General features: G+C 47.3%; 1 protein-coding gene across 5 annotated transcripts in view; it reads right to left on the bottom strand.

The window, feature by feature from the left end:
• MTCL1 (microtubule crosslinking factor 1) overlaps positions 1 to 2,952 on the bottom strand; it is a 490,856-nt gene extending 487,904 nt beyond the window's left edge. For 3 of the 5 annotated variants that reach the window (XM_085607319.1, XM_085607318.1, XM_085607317.1), the window contains exon 1: positions 1,795 to 2,951. In XM_085607319.1, coding sequence (XP_085463445.1) covers positions 1,795 to 2,607 — 813 coding nt within the window. In that variant the 5' untranslated portion in view covers positions 2,608 to 2,951. Of the gene's footprint in view, positions 1 to 1,794 lie in introns of all 5 variants that reach the window. The other 2 variants (XM_085607320.1, XM_085607316.1) reach the window with 2 other exon arrangements.
• Between the last annotated feature and the right edge of the window lie 11,561 nt (positions 2,953 to 14,513).

Here is a 14,513-nt window from a genome sequence, read left to right as displayed (position 1 = left end):
TCCGATCTCTGATTTTCCTTGCACCAAACCTGGGCCCCTTCCCTACCGGCAATAGCCGTCTCTTACTTTCGACATGGTCGCTTCTAAGGGTTGACGATCACTCTTCACAAAGAGGAAAATCAATCTTTTCATTTTTTGTTATTTTGTAGTGTCGAGGTACAACAAAAAAAGTGTTTGTTTCAGGAGGGCTACCTTGGAATGTTAATCAATAATACAAATAGAGTAGCACCTGGTCTAAATGTGATTACTGCCAATTAAATTCGGATATTACTGTCATGGCACAATTAAATGGCCTAACACTCCCACAAAACATAGCCAGCAAATGCTCTCAGGTCCTATGTGACATCTGCAGCCAGATACGGCTTTTTAGCCAATAATACTTTGCATGCAGGGTTACTAAACTCCCACTTACACTTTTAATGGATAAACTACAAATCCCAGCAACGCCCCGAATACGAAATTGTGTTTCTTTGTTTGTTTTTATTTTTTTAATACGAATTAAAATAAGTGCCGGCTTTTAATGAAACGTCATCTTCTGGTACCAAACATGTTGTCTGATTCAAACAGACACAAGAGGACAAAGGAAGACAACACCGAGGAGAAAACACTGCTTAATTACACTATGATGAAGAAATCCCCTGTGGGATGAAAACAAACCCTCACTCCCTACAGATAAGATAACACTTATGTCGCTAGAGAACAGCAATATTGGACCCGTCAGCGCCTGCTGCTGCTGAATCATAAACCCAGTGCATGGATACAGACAGCTGTGGGTACCTCAGCTGTCACACGCAAAACTCTCAGCGGTCTCAGATGAGCACATGTGCCACACACACAAAGACCGTGAAATCTCTTTGCTTCGTTCCTTAGGTCTAAGAATAGGCTCTTGCATCTGTCTTTCTTAACTTTTTTTTTTTTTGCTCCAGCTCGAGCCTTTGACAGTTATTTGGTTTGAAATGTGCAGGCTTCAAGAACAACCAATGGCGTTAGACTATAAAACGGCTGTTCTATTCGCAGAGCCTCATAGGGGCCTCTGTTTATATACAGTAGCTGCATTCTGTCAAAACCAAGGCACGCCTCGCCTCCAGCGCTTAGGAATGGGGACGCCCGAAATATACTTTCCATTCATCACACACGTGGCCTAGTTTGCATGACTGCAGATTATAGCTGCACAGTTAAACTAATACAATATTTTTAAGACCACCGCAAAACAATTTTTCGTTATCCCAGTAGTTGACTATGCAACAGTCCTTAACATTCGCCAACTTACTTACGTGCTAATAGTTCATTAACTACATTGCGTCACCTTCTTACTCGTGAGTTTTTTTGGTAAATTGAAGGATATTGACACATTTCATACATTGCAGACTCCAAGACCAGTACGTATAGCGTTTTACTTCAAGTCAATGTTCTGTCACTCCTCAGAATGGGGTGTCATACAACATAATCATTGCGCTATACGGTCATATCCGTGGTATCTCCCATGGTAACTGAAAACACATGGCAGCCTTTGGGGATGGCCAAATGACACGGGTGTCTCTGATCGAGGATAAATGATGTGCCACGGCAGCATTTGAAACATACACCTGTGCACAGTCTTGGCATTTTTACAACCCGCCCAGTTATTTAACTAGCAGTATGTGCCACCACATGTGATTGATGACACTGTATGCCATGCTAACGCTTGGAATTGCGGAAGTGTGATGTCATCGCAATAGTCATGCACTGTGCTCTGCTAGGGTAGCTGTAGGCTTGTTAGGGAGCGCCGAGTCGCCATGCTCGGAGTGAACTCACCTTAAGGTAGTCATTCTCAGACCGTAGCTCCTCCACTTCCCGCTGCAGCTCCCCCTCATCCTGGTGCAGCTCCTGCGGCGGTTCCTCGGACTCAGAACCCCCCGTGGGCCCTTCCGCCTGTGCCCCCGCCAGCCCCCGCTGCTCCGTGCCCGGTCGCGGAGGGGCGCCCCTGGCGGCGGGGGCAGGGTACTGCGGCTGCTCGCGATCGCTGGACCCAGACTCGCTGCTCCCCGCCCCGGCAGCCGCTGGCCGGGGCTCGTCGGACAGAGGCTCCGAGAGGCAGTCGGACAGGTCCGAGCTGCTGTCCGTGTGGCTCAGGCGGGTCCCGGTGGTCGATGTGGGCTGAGAGGGGGCTGCAGGGCTCCCGGCCCGTGGCTCTCCTTGCAGCGGGCATCGTCTCCGTGGCGGCTGCAGCAGCGGGTTCTGCTCCCGGCCCTGCTTCACCTGCTCCCCCCGGGCCGCCGCCCCGGTGGGAGGCTTGCCCGCAGCTGCAGTTCTCTTGGTCGCGGGTGGGGGCACGGGCCGGGCACCCCCTGCCGGCCTGGCCGTGCCCGGTGTTCCGGACTTGCAGCCTCCGGTCCTGCGGGAGGGTCGGCTCTGAGTGGCCAGCTGGCCCGGGGTCGGCGGAGGCTGTTGCGGTCGACACGCGGGGGGCTTCACGGGCGACGTCAGCGCCTTACCCTTGCAGTGCTGCGGCTCCCCCCGCAGGGAGGGCCGGGCCGGCGAGGGCGCCCGGTGCAGCAGCAGAAGCTTCCGCCGATCGGGGCCCCCGCACTGCGGGCTCTGCGGCTCGACGCTGCTCAGCGCCTCCATCCTGCCGGGGCTCTGCCCGCGGCACACCACCGCAGCGCTGCTGCAGGCTGCCCCCTCCGCATGCCGGCAGCCCGGCCGCGAGGCTCACTCAAGCGGATGCCGGCGGAAAAGCAGCCCCTCTGCGGGCCGCCCCGGCCCCGCGGACAGCACAGCTCCGGCCCCTTCGTATTTATAGCACGGCGCTGTCCCAAAAACCACCAGCCGCGTAGTCCTCGCTCCGGCTTCTGCGCGCTTCGTATTTTCTTTCCTCCTTCTGCGAGGGACTCGAGGGATAAGATTGTATTAGCGAAGAGCGATTCCCGCACCTTTCATACAGTGTCCCCTCCCACCGCCATCCCTGCCAGCCTATTGTGGGCTACTACCCGCTCCGGCCGCAGCTCTCCTCACACAGCCTCTGCGCCCTGCTGCTGTGCGCAGCGGCGAGAGCATCTATCTCTGTGGATCCTTCCTACAACCCATCCTACCCGCCTCCAGTGCTTTATGCTATTGAATCCCCTACACCTCGACAATCCCTGCTGCTGTGTACACCGCATCATTAGCTCTCCTTGTACAAATTATCCATCCTATTTATACTTGCACCATTACCCTATGAATCCCCTTACAATCCTATAATCCATTCTACTGCTTACACGTGCAGTAATAATACTCTGTTAATACTTTCAAACCTCTTTTGTCACTCAGCGTACTGTTCTTAAGGTAGTATTAATTCACCCCTTGTGATCAATGCTGTTACACTTCCCCATCATTTCGCCTCAATTTTTAGCCATCTCCTATTATTACCATTACACTCCCTCTGCCACCCATCCTACTCTTTATACTGGCAGGAGTACTCGACTATTAACCCCTTAAATGCTGGGCGTTCCTCCCCACCCCCTCCCCTGCTGACATTTTTTTGGGCTAGTTGGGGTAGTTTGTGCTTAGGGCTTTATAACTTTTTTTGCACATAAGCTATCTACGCCAAATATGCATCCTTTTTTCTAACACACTGGGTACTTTAATGGCACCCAACGTTTGTGGCTTCCTCTTGAGGTGACTGAGAAAATAGGCAAATATAGCTACATTTAGATTTTGTTGGGAAAAATAGGAAAAAAGTGCTCAGGATAAAAGTGTCTGTTTCCCCCTCTAAAAATTGCAGCAACAAATAGTTTGCTGTGCTAATGTAACCATCTTCCCAGCTTTCAGGAAAATTGAGAGCTGAATTAGAAAAACATTTTTTTTACCACATTTTTGGGCATTTTTTTTAAAAGGCAGCACATTTTTCCTATTTTATGCACCCTCAACCTACTTCCAGTTTGTGGTGGAAACTGAAGAACCAAGACCTTAGGGGCCTGGCGGCGCAGGGTACGCCTTAATCTCCTGAGTTCACCTGCTTTGTCGAACAGAGACACGGGACTCTCCGTTAGGCGTAGAAGATAGGGTTTATTAGCTGCAGCTAAGTACAGTTGTCCCAGAAGTACACTCGGTATGTTCTTAGCAGACTGCCACTTTACTTCGTGGCGCGCAATCTTTTATAACACACATATTCACAAAGAACACTCCCAATGCATACAGGGTTAACCAATGAGAAGAATGTGAAAACAAGATATTAAGTAACTCAAATAAGCCTCTCTCCCAACTGTGTTTGTCACCCTTCCCCACAAGTTAATCAGTGGTAGTGTTTATAAGTCGACTTGCAGGTGGCAGGACACATTTGTATGCCCCAGAGGACAGTTGTGAAATGAGAGAATACGAGTAAAGAATAGCGAAGGCCAGAGGATAAGATAAAGTCAGGAAAGATTGGTGCGAACCAACAGATAGTTGAAACAGGGATCAGTCAGACCAGACGAGGATTAGTGGAGTCGGCCGGACCCTGACACCAGCTATAAACAGAGGCAGGAGGTTATTTGACACGTTGCAGTAGGATGAGGGAAAACAACACTTCGTTCACCGTGCCGCCTGAGTGAGGGCAACACAAAATGGCAGAAAGACACAAAATGGTGGCTAAATACGAACGGGATCGGAAGCTGAATTACCTCAGACCCTCCTTTTGCCATTACTCAGGCAAGACACACAGACTCATTTTAATCTGAGTCGACGTCAATGGCCATGAGGTCATCAAGCTGTTGCTGCAACATCATTTTAATGCTCTCCGTCTTCCGTGGCACAGGCCTTGGGACACACATAGTGGCACAAAGACCACAGATGGCGGGGCCACACTGCATACAGAGACAACAGGAAAAAATGATGGCCAAAACCACTCCAAGGAATGTTAATACCTTCCATCCCCATTTGGACAGTAATCCCCAAAACCATTCCAACAAAGACCAATCTCCTTCGTCCTGATGAATCGACTCGGAGATCACATGTAATTTGGAGGTGGCTTGGTATACCGTAGGGGCGTCGTCCGGTATATAAATGCAACAGCTAGATCCGATCAATTTACAAACTCCACCACGATCTGCAAGAATAACATCCAAAGCAATCCGGTTCTGCAATGTCATGAGACGATCCGCCTGAAGTTCAGCTGTGAGATTGCTCAAGGCTCCCACAGTGACATCTATGGTAGTCTCAACAACACGAACCAATTGTCTCATGTTTCTACTGTTGGCCATTGGGCCCCAAAAAGGAAGAAATCCTTTAAGGAAATCACCTCACTCTTGTCCTGCAGTGTCTTTAGAATCAATAATCCCTCTGCCATATCTGTTTCTGTGATGTCCCGAAGGAGCAGTGTATGTAGGGGAGAGAAGAAAGGCTATATAGCATGTTCCTGAAAAATCCGTTGGTAGCCACGTGTACGCTCTATCGTGGCAGACAAAATATGTGCCCTGGGATGGCACTAACGGTGGTGAATTCTGAGGTGTGAATGTATGTATGGGAACAAACACTCTTTCCTTGTCCAGTGTCAGTAGTCTGGCCATTTATTTGTAAATAAAAGTTACCTCGATGAGGCACAGTCCAAATTGGTGGAGATTTTCCCTGTTTAATTCTAGCTGTAAGGCTAGTGGCGTAACGAGTCACGTTCCAAGCATCATATGCCCGTTTCTCATCAACAGGAACCTTACTATTCTCCACAATTCTAGCCATAGCCACTATTCCTTTTATCAGAGAACTATGACTAAAATCTTGTCCACTACCATATGAACCAGCTGGACGTCTTAATCGGTTCTGATATGCATTTGAAAACATCACAAAATAGGCCCAAGCGGAACCTTCATAAGAAAATGGAAGAGCTAAATATGGCATCCCTTTTTCTGTGGTATGAGGCATAAGTCCACACACCCAACAGTCGGTTGTGTTGACTACCAATTGGTGTTGATGCAATAACTGGACAAATGAATTGTTAAAATATTCTGTTCTCCTAATTAGTTCATGTTGGGGAATCGTATATAATTGGTGTGGGGAGATAGTAGAATGAAAAGGCAAAGAAATAGAAGTAGGAACAGATTTGTGCTGCATAACATGAACAATCCAACCTATACAAGCCAATAAGATACTAGAAAACATAAGAACACAATGTTATGCCACATTGACTGTACACTAATTTACAATATTTCTTTTTCTTCTCTTCCTTCTTATTATTCTTTCCCAATTTGACATCCATCCTCTAAAATTGTTGCTCACGGCAATCTTCCTTACTCACTTGGCTGTGATTATTAGCCGCCCTATGACACTGCAAGTCCTGGGGGCCTAGCCACTATACAGGTCACGAACCAAGACTCCTACCGTGACCCTGCAACCTGGACAGATGATACATGTCACGAAAGAGATGAAAATCTCAGGTGTCCTTGACCAGTCTAGGCCTTAAATTATATCGACTTCTGTTCAGTACAGTTTGGTCCTGAAATAGTGTCTGTGGATCTGTAGTGTTCAATCGGAGATGTGGCGGTACTGCTTCTTGTAAAACGTCGTCATCTTCTTTTTCAGCCGAGCTCCATCTAGGTGTGCACTACTGAAAGGTACAAACCGAGGGACCCTTTCGCCTTCAAAATCACCTACACCCTTACGGATCCACTGGTCAAAAGGCAAGGGCAAGGGCACCTTTTTGCAGTGCACGCCATGGATCCAGTTCTTTTTCCCTTCGACCTTCACTGCTGTACATGTTACCAGAAGAACCTGTCGAGGCGCCCTCCAACGAGGTTCCAAATTCCTTGTCCTCTGAAAATGTTTCACACAGGCCCAGTCTCCCGGTTGGATAGAATGACCTGGGTCTGTGGAGGCCTCTGGTAAAGCGTCTCAAACCTGTTGGTGGAGAACACGTAGTTTAGTGGTGAGGTCATGCAAGTAATCAATCAGCATTGGATGCTTTATATCAGAATACTTTTTAGGGCGAGGGACTCCCCAAACATTAGCCGGGCGCCCAAAAACAACCTCTTATGGGCTGAGTCCCAAACGAGAATGTGCAGCTGTTCTAGTGGATAGGAGAGCCAAAGGTAAAGCATCGGGCCAGGCAAGTCCCGTGCTAGCCTGTACCTTTGCAAGCTTTAGTTTGAGAGTGTCGTTATAGCACTCTACCAAACCCGCTGTTTGGGGATGGTTCGCCGCATGGAATGTTTGGACGATACCAAGACCGGCACACACCTTTTTCATAATTTGGCCCACAAATTCACTTCCATTGTCACTCCAGACAATGCGCGGCAAACCAAACCTAGGGAAGAACTCTTTCAGAAGAACTTTGGCAGTGGACAAAGCAGTGTTGTCTTTCAGGGGGTAGGCCTCTATCCATCTGGAGAAGGCACACACCACCACCAAAACATATTTGAGATTGTTGCATCGTTCCATGTGAATATCATCAATTTGCAACACCTCAAAAGGATATGTTGGGGGAGCAAAATGACCTGCTGGAGTTGGGGTTCCCTTTCCTGGATTATGCATCAAGCAAACGATACAATGCTTCACTGAATTATCTGCACATTTTGGAATCCCTTCGTTCAGCCACACTGGAGCCAGAAGCTTACATATTCCTTTCGCACTGATGTGGGCTGGACCATGTGCCATAGCAACTACAGGCAGTACATAGGCATCTGGTAACAGCCAACGCTGATGTTCTAACAATTCTATCCAACATCCCATCGCGTCTAACATTCCTGTACTCTCTTTCCACTTACTCAACTCTTTCTCTGTAGCCTCTCCTTGAATCGATCTCACACTTTCTATTGTATCCTCACACATTCCTTTTTCCTTGACCCAATTTGCAGAGCCCGCAACATACATGCGACGCATAGCATCTCTGGCTGTTTCTTTCGCTACCTCATCCTCAAAAGCATTCCCGCGACCAACATCATCAGTAATCCTCTTATGCACACTACACTTTATGATTGCTATCTGGGTAGGCAAAGCAAGTGACTCAAGAAGATCAGTTACCAACTGACCATGCTGCATTTTAGTACCGTGGGAGGTAAAGAATCCTCTTTCCTTCCCCAATCGACCAAAGGTATTTGCCACACCAAACGCATACTGGCTGTCGGTATATACATTCACTCTCTTCCCCTTAGATAACACACATGCTCTGGTCAAAGCTATCAGTTCAGCCGCCTGAGCTGAATTATGTCTGATGCGTGCTGTCTCCACGATTGTATGCAAGGTGGTAACAGCGTAAGCTGAAGTTGTTTCACCATTAGGGAGTTTAAAACAAGAACCATCCACCCATAAGATCCCATCCAGGTCCATTAGTGGTGTATCCTTCAAATCAATCCTACCTTTTGTCTCCTCCTCAGTACGGAGAAAACAATCATGTTGTTCCTGAATACCTTTCTCTTCTGGAAGAGGTAACAATGTGGCTGGATTTAAAGTGTTACATCGTTTGATGTGCACATGACTAGCCAAGAGCGTCAGTTCATACCCAGACAAGCGAGTGCTTGTAAGATGCTGCGTTTTTGTCCTATTTAGCAAGGTATCCACTGCATGTGGTACCATGACAATAAGAGTGTTATCAAGCACTACTCCAGCAGATTGACGAATAGAAATTGCTGCTGCTGCTGCTGTAGCTTTAAGACAACTAGGCAATGCCTTGGCTACTGGATCTAATGTAGCCGAAAAGTAGGCACATGGCCGCTGCTTGTCTCCAAATCGTTGTGTTAAGACTGACAACGCACAACCCTCTCTTTCATGGACATAGAGCGTGAAGGGCTTACTGTAATCCGGAGTACCCAACACAGGAGCAGAGCACAGAGCAGCACGTAAATCAGAAAAACTCTTCTGACATTCATAAGTCCAAGGAAGGGGTTGGGGTGTGTCTTTCAAAGTGAGTGCCAACAAAGGTTTAGCCAACAAAGAAAAATTTGGAATCCACTGTCTACAATAAGAGGTAATGCCCAGAAAGTCACGCACTTCTCTTTGTGTGGATGGCACAGACATTTGTGCAATTGCTTGAATACGTTCTGGGGTCAGTCGCCTTCCCTCTTTCGACAAGAGATGACCTAGATAGGTAACCTCTTGGCGGGCATATTGTAATTTAGAAGGTGAAACCTTATGGTGAAGGTCAGACAAGTGACGCAATAGTGCAATAGTCAAGTTTTTGCAAATTTCCTCTGAATCAGCAGCAATCAATAAATCATCCACATACTGAATAAGGATAGCACCTGGCGGCAAAGGAAAAGCATCAAGCTGGCATTTAAGAGCTTGGCTATAGATGGAGGGACTTTCACAATAGCCTTGTGGTGCGCGCTTGAACCGGAAACTTCGGCCTCCTAAAGAGAAGCCAAAAATATCCCTACTCTCTTCAGCAATGGGGATGCTGAAGAAAGCATTTTTCAGATCGATAACAGAAAACCAAGCTGCCGAGGCAGGTATCATAGTTAACAGCGCAGTGATATCTGGAACAACAGGAAACTGTGGTACATCAATTTTATTAACCTCCCGGAGATCAATAACAAAGCGATAAACAGGAGGCTGAGAAGGATCAGTGTGTTTAAGAACCGGGAGAACAGGACTATTGCATACATTTCCCCTCCTCTCCTCGACCACACCCTTCTGAACCAAATCATAAATAATAGCAAAAAGTGCTCTTTCACCATCATTGGGAATTTTGTATTGAGGGATGCGTGGCAATTTAGCATTGGGCTTGAGGATAACAACATAGGGTGGGATCTCAAGACAACCAACATCATTTGGACCCGTAGCCCAAAGTGTTGCAGGGAGAGAGAGCAATTCAGGTGGAAATTGATCTTTAGACAAATACATTGGAGAAGTCAGTTTCTGCTCCAAAACGAGATGTACTCCAGAAGGAGAACAATATATCGTTGCATGCAGTCTTTTCAATAAATCCAAACCCAACAGATTTTCAACGCAACCAGTCGTTAAAAGAAGCGGAGCTTTCAAATCATAAGAACCAATTGAAATAGGCAGAGGACAAGAGACCGGGCTATGAACTGGGACGCCAGAAAATCCTACGGATACGTTTGTTAAGCCAGACAAAGGTGCCCCAGGGAGTTTGGAGTGAATATTAGAACTTCTCATCGCACTAGTATCTAAAAGAAATGGCTCTGAAACACCCATTGTAGTGACATTAACATAAGGCCCATTCTGATCTACTGGAATCGATACAACTCCCTCACTTTGTCTATGGCTGTCCTAGTTAGCGTGAAGACCGTCATTCTCACCTTCAACATAGTAATCATCATTGTAATACTGTGTAGACTGAGTATTTTGCTGATCAAAGTAGTTCATAGAATGTGGAGGTGGAGGGCGACATACCTCGATCTCTACCCCTGGGCGCTAACTGGGAACCACCACGACCTCGTGGAGTAGATAGTCCTCCATTACGCTGTAATAAAACCGGGCAGCTATTCTTAAAATGACCTTCCTCCCTACAATAGGCGCATTGGTTAGGACCTAACAAAGGCCGCGGAATATAGGGCTCAGGCTTTTGAAACACCCTCTGAAACTGGGGAGGCTGTTGAAACTGGCGCTGAGCAGAGCGAGGAGGATAAGATTGTTGCAGAAGAACCTTTGTTTTTAATTCTTTAGTCTTTTTCTCTTGCTTGTCTTTTTCCTCTTTGTCCCTGTTTTCGTAATATTGAGCAGTAGCCAATATCTGAGCCGAAGAAGAAACAGCCCATGAACTTTCAGAGTCTTTTAACTTATGTGACAACTTGGGGAGCAAATTGAATACAAATTTATCTACAAATAATCGCTGTCCACCCTCCGTAGTCGTATCCTGACCACTGTGATCAATAAACGTCTCCTCAAAACGAGTGAAGAAATCGGAGACACTCTCATCTTTCTTCTGTTTACACGCGGCTAATTTATCCCAATTAACTCGTAAGGCGGGCATCATTGTTTTCATTAAAGTAATAATCCTACCAGGGAGTTCTGTGATCAAAACATCAGGCTTAGCACCACCCACTTGTGCTCTATCCGAGGCAGTTATAGCATCCCATGTACCACCCAATTCTTGAACGTGATCCTCTCTACGAATCCGAGCCCATAACGCTTGTGGGACTACATTTCCCATCAGCATGTCAATATCCGCTAAGTTCATAAACAGGCATCAACAGTCTGAGACAAGTCTTTATAGTAACCAGCAGGGTTTTTACAGGGATCCGGTAAAGATTGTTTGAGGGCCAAAACATCAGATCTCTTCCAGGGCACATGTACCCATATACGCTGGAAGTGAGCGGGAATAGCTGGATTATTACCTGCTTGCGCAACCTCTTCCCTCCATATCGGAGGAGCCTCTCTCATTGGGTAATGTTTCAATGTCTGCCGAACAGCAGGATCAGAATCAAGAAAAGTTTGTGAAGAAAATAACAACCTAAAAGTAACAAGTGTCCTTACGGTGTCCTCAACCTTAGAACCCACAATGAGTCCTTTATCGAAATTAGACTGAACATCCAACAAACCCTGGGGAAGTAAACGCAAATCCATATCCTCCCATTCTTTAGCGAGAGTGTCACACATAACATTAAATACATATCTCTGCGTGGGCGCCTCCCACTGATGAAAGGTGATCATGATATCTTTCATACTGTACTGGGGACCCTTCTCGATCCATTTGCGAGCGAGAGAGTCCAATACCACCCGTTCGTTGGAACCTGGAAGTTGACTACGAGACTGTCTTCGAGAAAAAGCTGGAGACATGTTCCGAGTCTGAAAGAAAGGGGACAAGAAACCAGATATTCGTTTGCGCACAGTAGAAGAATTAGACATAAGGACAGGGAACAAGGTATTAGGCGATACAGGAGAGGAACTGGCAGTTATAAGGGGAGCCGAAGGTAAAGAAGATTGAGGTTCAGGAGATGGAGACAAAGGAATCGGTGGCACGAGAGGTGGGAGTGGCAATACCGGAAGAGGCAATGTGGAAGAACTGGAACAGGTGGGGGGACAACAGGTAACTGAACAGGTTGTAACAACGGGGGTGCATTAGCACCTTGTACATAGGGTGGCGGCAATCTCAATAGGTGAGACATCAAAGGGTCTTCCTCCAGATCCTTACTTTTATCAGAAGGGGAATTAGGCAACACCGGATAGCATCTATCTATTGCCATACGATGCTGTCTCTCTGAAATTTCCATTGCATTATCAATCTCATTATCTTTAAACTGCTGGGCAGCCTGTATAATCGTCATATTTTGTGCTTTCTTATCTCGTTTTGCCTGCTTAATTTCTTTCTGTTTGGCTTCCTTACGCCAGAGGCGAAAAGAGTCAAACATTGCCGGCCGGGCTTGTCTTTTGAACAATATCGCTTCCAAATTGTCTAATATGTCAGGCTCAAAACTACCATTTTGTGGCCACTGTAGAACACCATCGTTCTTCGTGTATCGCATCTATGCCTTATTAAAGGCGATGGGGCCGACACCATATTTTGAATAAAGCTCATAGGTGGGAGTTCCAACCGGAGGAATCGGACAAGAGTCCTCCAGCCGGGAATCCCTATTACAACCAAAGCAACAGAACTTCCTAAACTTATTCAGACCAGGCATCGTTATTTCACTGGACTGTTCACAAACATCAAGGGGTTAAATCAAATAATATAGCACAAACGTACTCACCCCTCGGCTTCGGCTTTTGCAATAGCCGAATCAAAGACCCAAATCAAAACAAAATAGTGGGAGCTACCCAGTGATAATTAACTAAGTGTCTTCTTACGCAAACAGAGGCCCGTCTAATGTCTCGCGATACCAAACAAAAACCAAAGGAAATGATGGACGGAGTGTTGAACATTGCAAGCACTCACCCCCAGTCAAATGATCTGGGTTTAATCCATCACCATTCTTTAGCCCACTCTGCCACCCCAGTTCAGACATGGCCATATGCAAATCAGTCTGACCCTGTGCCTCATGGGAACAGTCCAGCCCGAACTGCCAAGCCATGTCTTCCCTGGACCGGAAACAAGCTTCCTAGGACCGGTTTCTGGCATTTCAGCCGTCTTCAGCCAGGCTTGCTTGAATCCAGTGGCAAAGTGAGCAAGGGACTCACGTCTGAGCATACCCTGCCAACTTATGGCAAACAAAGCAAAAACCAAAGGAAATGATGGACGGAGTGTTGAACATTGCAAGCACTCACCCCCAGTCAAATGATCTGGGTTTAATCCATCACCATTCTTTAGCCCACTCTGCCACCCCAGTTCAGACATGGCCATATGCAAATCAGTCTGACCCTGTGCCTCATGGGAACAGTCCAGCCCGAACTGCCAAGCCATGTCTTCCCTGGACCGGAAACAAGCTTCCTAGGACCGGTTTCTGGCATTTCAGCCGTCTTCAGCCAGGCTTGCTTGAATCCAGTGGCAAAGTGAGCAAGGGACTCACGTCTGAGCATACCCTGCCAACTTATGGCAAACAAAGCAAAAACCAAAGGAAATGATGGACGGAGTGTTGAACATTGCAAGCACTCACCCCCAGTCAAATGATCTGGGTTTAATCCATCACCATTCTTTAGCCCACTCTGCCACCCCAGTTCAGACATGGCCATATGCAAATCAGTCTGACCCTGTGCCTCATGGGAACAGTCCAGCCCGAACTGCCAAGCCATGTCTTCCCTGGACCGGAAACAAGCTTCCTAGGACCGGTTTCTGGCATTTCAGCCGTCTTCAGCCAGGCTTGCTTGAATCCAGTGGCAAAGTGAGCAAGGGACTCACGTCTGAGCATACCCTGCCAACTTATGGCAAACAAAGCAAAAACCAAAGGAAATGATGGACGGAGTGTTGAACATTGCAAGCACTCACCCCCAGTCAAATGATCTGGGTTTAATCCATCACCATTCTTTAGCCCACTCTGCCACCCCAGTTCAGACATGGCCATATGCAAATCAGTCTGACCCTGTGCCTCATGGGAACAGTCCAGCCCGAACTGCCAAGCCATGTCTTCCCTGGACCGGAAACAAGCTTCCTAGGACCGGTTTCTGGCATTTCAGCCGTCTTCAGCCAGGCTTGCTTGAATCCAGTGGCAAAGTGAGCAAGGGACTCACGTCTGAGCATACCCTGCCAACTTATGGCAAACAAAGCAAAAACCAAAGGAAATGATGGACGGAGTGTTGAACATTGCAAGCACTCACCCCCAGTCAAATGATCTGGGTTTAATCCATCACCATTCTTTAGCCCACTCTGCCACCCCAGTTCAGACATGGCCATATGCAAATCAGTCTGACCCTGTGCCTCATGGGAACAGTCCAGCCCGAACTGCCAAGCCATGTCTTCCCTGGACCGGAAACAAGCTTCCTAGGACCGGTTTCTGGCATTTCAGCCGTCTTCAGCCAGGCTTGCTTGAATCCAGTGGCAAAGTGAGCAAGGGACTCACGTCTGAGCATACCCTGCCAACTTATGGCAAACAAAGCAAAAACCAAAGGAAATGATGGACGGAGTGTTGAACATTGCAAGCACTCACCCCCAGTCAAATGATCTGGGTTTAATCCATCACCATTCTTTAGCCCACTCTGCCACCCCAGTTCAGACATGGCCATATGCAAATCAGTCTGACCCTGTGCCTCATGGG

Source organism: Triturus cristatus, chromosome 5_2 (genome assembly GCF_964204655.1).
Source record: "Triturus cristatus chromosome 5_2, aTriCri1.1, whole genome shotgun sequence".
Classification (NCBI taxonomy): domain Eukaryota; kingdom Metazoa; phylum Chordata; class Amphibia; order Caudata; family Salamandridae; genus Triturus; species Triturus cristatus.
Note: the sequence above shows the minus strand (reverse complement) of the source record. Positions and strands in the feature narration are given on the sequence as shown.